This window comes from Chinchilla lanigera, unplaced genomic scaffold, assembly GCF_000276665.1.
Source record: "Chinchilla lanigera isolate Chin_1 unplaced genomic scaffold, ChiLan1.0 scaffold00021, whole genome shotgun sequence".
Classification (NCBI taxonomy): domain Eukaryota; kingdom Metazoa; phylum Chordata; class Mammalia; order Rodentia; family Chinchillidae; genus Chinchilla; species Chinchilla lanigera.
Window position 1 is genome coordinate 19,987,469 of NW_004955422.1, and position 3,770 is coordinate 19,991,238.

The 3,770-nt window shown below is 45.7% G+C and overlaps 1 protein-coding gene across 1 annotated transcript in view; it reads right to left on the reverse strand.

The window, feature by feature from the left end:
* The window catches only part of Slc22a20 (solute carrier family 22, member 20), a 25,866-nt gene that overhangs the window by 8,219 nt on the left and 13,877 nt on the right, over window positions 1-3,770 (reverse strand). The window contains exon 7 of the mRNA XM_005384507.2: window positions 2,070-2,284. Within this exon, the coding sequence (XP_005384564.1) occupies window positions 2,070-2,284 (215 nt within the window). The remainder of the gene's footprint in view (window positions 1-2,069; window positions 2,285-3,770) is intronic.

Below are 3,770 nucleotides of genomic sequence, written 5' to 3' on the forward strand. Positions count from 1 at the left end.
GTCCATAACTCTGTAATGTTTGTATTGTTCCTATGCTATTTTATAAATGGATGTATGTTTATTACTATGTGTTTCCAACAACAACCATTGAGAATAGTCAATGATTATTTAACTGGTCACTCATGTATAGCTCTATTTGTTTTCTCTAGAAACCACTTTGAAGATACCAAAGTATAGTACAACAACCATTGATAATTTCCTACCAGTTTTGTCTGTAAATCACTATTATTTGTCTGTTTGTTTTCCTGAGAAACTATCTTGAAGATACCAATAGCTAAAATAACAACCATTGATAACTTCCTGCCACTTTGTCTGTAATTTGGTAAGCCCCCCTGTTACTGTTATCCTTCTTTTACTCTTTAAAATGAAAAAAAAAAAAAAAAAAACCAGCTAGAGCCAGTGGGGTGGCTTGTCACCTGGAGCATTTCTGAGTCTGCCAGTCCTCATCCGTCAAATGAGAATAAAGCCAGCCCCTGCATCCTGGGGTTTCGGTCGGGTGGCCATGGCTGTGCTTCCTGCTCAGTCAGTGTATGCTTTAACCTTCACTGTGCATTGCTGTTGTTTGGAAAACCCCAAGTCAGACGTCCCCTACAGGGCTCAGTGTTGACGGAACGATGGTTCCTCCTCCAGAGCAGAGGCAGCACAGCCGCACCTTGGAATCAGGCTGGGAGAGGTCATAAAACACCCATAGTAGGCCTTACCCTGTATCCATTCCATCAAAGCCTCTTAGGAAAGGACTTGACTCTGAGTACTTTTCATATTTTATTGTTTCATGTTTTGAGATAGGGCCTTGCTATGTAGCTCAGACTGGCCTTGAACTCATAAACCTCCTGCCTCAGTCTCCCAAATGCATACGGGGTTCACAGGGATGTGCTACTATGCTTGGCTTCAAATCCTGGTATTTTTTTAAAGGTCCCCAGGAGATTTTAATGTGTGGGCAGAGTTAAAAAAAAAACCACCAATTTCAATGACGTATTGCAAAGTAATAAAATCAGGCCCATTAAGTATTTGTTTATATCAGTATGGAAAAGTACATTTATAACATGTAATAAAAGTGGATTTATGTGTGTATACATATGTACCTATGCACATAAGTACATATAGCTAGTCCTACTTACATTATTGTATGCATTTATATATACATATATATAAAATGCTCTCAATTATGTCAAAAACAAAATCTATAAATAGAAAAAGAGTTAGAAGAAAATATGTCAAGCCAGGCACATTTTGGAGGCACACACCTGTAATCCCAGCACTCAGGAGGCTGAGGCAGGAAAATTGCTGTGGGTTTGAGGCCAGCCTGAACTACAAAGCTAAACCCTGTCTTTAAATGGGGGAGAGTAGCTCAGTATAGAACACTTATCTAGCAAAAGGGAGGCCCTTGGTTCAGTCCTTAGCACCAAAAAATTAAAAAGCCAAAAAAAAAAAAAAAAAGGAAAGTATGTTGAAATACCAATAATAACATTTATTTCACAGGGATGTTAGACAACCTGCCTGAGGCCCTGGTGGTAAAGCAGGGGTCACACATGGTGCATGGTTTAGCGCGTGTGCTAGGTCCCTGATAGTCACTCCTGGCTTCTTGGAGGCCTCACTGGGCAGTTTATGAAATACTGAGTATCAGCGCTGTCCCTGGAGAACCCCATTGCTCTAGCAAGGAGGCCCTGGGCACTGCAAGCTTGCAGAAGGCTCCGGGTGAGGGTAATTTCAGCCAGGTCTGCAAGCCACTGCTCCAAGGCCAGCCTGGCTGAGGTCTGAACGCTGACTTCTCAACCCTTGCACGTGCCACCTGGCGTTAGTGGCAGTACACAAGCCAGCACGCGGGCCCTCCAGTGGCTCTAGGTGCATCTGTGTAATCTCCACAACGACCCGCGTCCTCCATAGCTCCTCCATTGGCATAAGGCACTTAGGGCTTCCTAAAAACTCTATTACTCTGCAGCCACTTTCCCTCCAGATCTAGAGAGCACCCTGTGGTGCTTGCTGCCCTCCTGGCACCGGGGCGTCCCCGTCCTCCTGGATGCTGAGACCGGGTGCCCTGCTGGGCGGTAGGGGCAGAGGTGGTGACTTACCTTCAGGCACAAACATGTTGGCAATGACCATGAGCCCGGCCAGGATGAGGAAGGAGGCCACTGTGGCCCGACGGCCCACATAAATCATGGTGGCGGTGGCCGCCAGCATGGCTGGGATGTCGATGACCCCGAACAGAGCCTGTACCAAGTAGACGCTGAGCCCAAACTTCTGCAGGTCCATGGCCAGGCCGTAGTAGGCCACGGAGTTGGAGAACCTGGGAAAGGTGGCAGAATGTTTGACTCCATGGATCACCATCCTGGGCCCAGGGCAGGGGACAAAGAATGCACCACACACATCTCCCGCCTTGGGGAGTTAAGAGCCCTTCAACAACACCCTCTTCTGTCTCCTGAATGTCTGACTTTGACCTCGGAGCCTGGACTGCTCTCTCCACATCCCTTTCCAACCACCCACTCACTCCGTGAGGCCAGTCTTCGGGCTGTGGGGTGTGTTTGGTTTTTCCCTGTCTGCAGCACCTCAGCACTGAAATTAAAGTGGTGCTAAAAAGTAAAAACACAGGGCCGAGGATATACAGCTCAGCAGCACATGCCTGCCTGGCAAGCGCAAGGTTGTGAGTCTGCCTGGCAAGCGCAAGGTTGAGTTCAATTCCGAGTACCAAAAAAAGTAAAAATACAGTAGTACCTTGGTTTACAAACTTAATTCTTTCCACGATCCTGGTCACAAACCGAATTGGACACAAACCAAATCAAATGCAGTGGTTAGATTTAATGTTGATCGTATGGGGAAATTTGATGTGGTTTGTGACCGGTTTGGTTTGTGACCAGAATTGTGGAGAGAATTAAGTTCATGAATTGAGGTACAGCTATGGGGAGGAAAACAAAGCAAAACAAAACAAAACAGGGCCTGGGATGTAGCTGAGCAGCATAGCTGTGGCCTGGCAAGTGCAAGACCCTGAGTTCATTCCCCGTGTGAGGGGGAGGGGAGAATGGGGAAGGGAGGGGAGGGGAGGGGAGGGGAGGTAAGTTAAAGGACACCGGAGCCCAGGATGGTCAAAGCCGGACCAATTTGGGAAGTTAAGTGAATAATGTAACGTAACTAATTTACTGAGTTATAGCCCAAACATATAACATATATAACCCAAACGTATATATTTAGAATATATTTATATATTTATCATATTTATTTAACAAATAAATCTGGGCTGGTGGTTTAGTTTAGTGTTACAGCGCTTGCCTAGCATGCATAAGTCCATGGGTTTGATTTCCCAGCAACACAAAAAATGAAATAAAATCACAAACCTGTCTTATTTAAGATCTCCAAATATTATATGCAGAGATACCACCCCTTCCTCTCTCCCTTGTATATAGAATGGACTCACTTTCAAGTAATAGAATATGGAAAGAGGACATTAACTTTACAGTGAAGAAACAGAGTAGCTATCACCTTAAGCAAGTGATTAAGTTTAATATGCTCAGGAACAAGCCGGGCATGGTGACACACCCCTGTAATCCCAGCACTTGGGAGGCTGAGGCAGGAAGATTGCTGTGGGTTTGTTTGCAGGAGGATTGCTGCAAGTTTGAGGCCAGCCTGGGCTACAAAGTGAGCTCAAAGCCAGCCTGAACTATATAGAGAGACCCTGTCTCAAAAAGACCAAAAAAAGGGGCTGGGGATTTAGCTCAGCAGCAAAGCGCTTGCCTGGCAAGCGCAAGGTCGTGAGTTCAATTCCTGGTACCGGAAGAAAA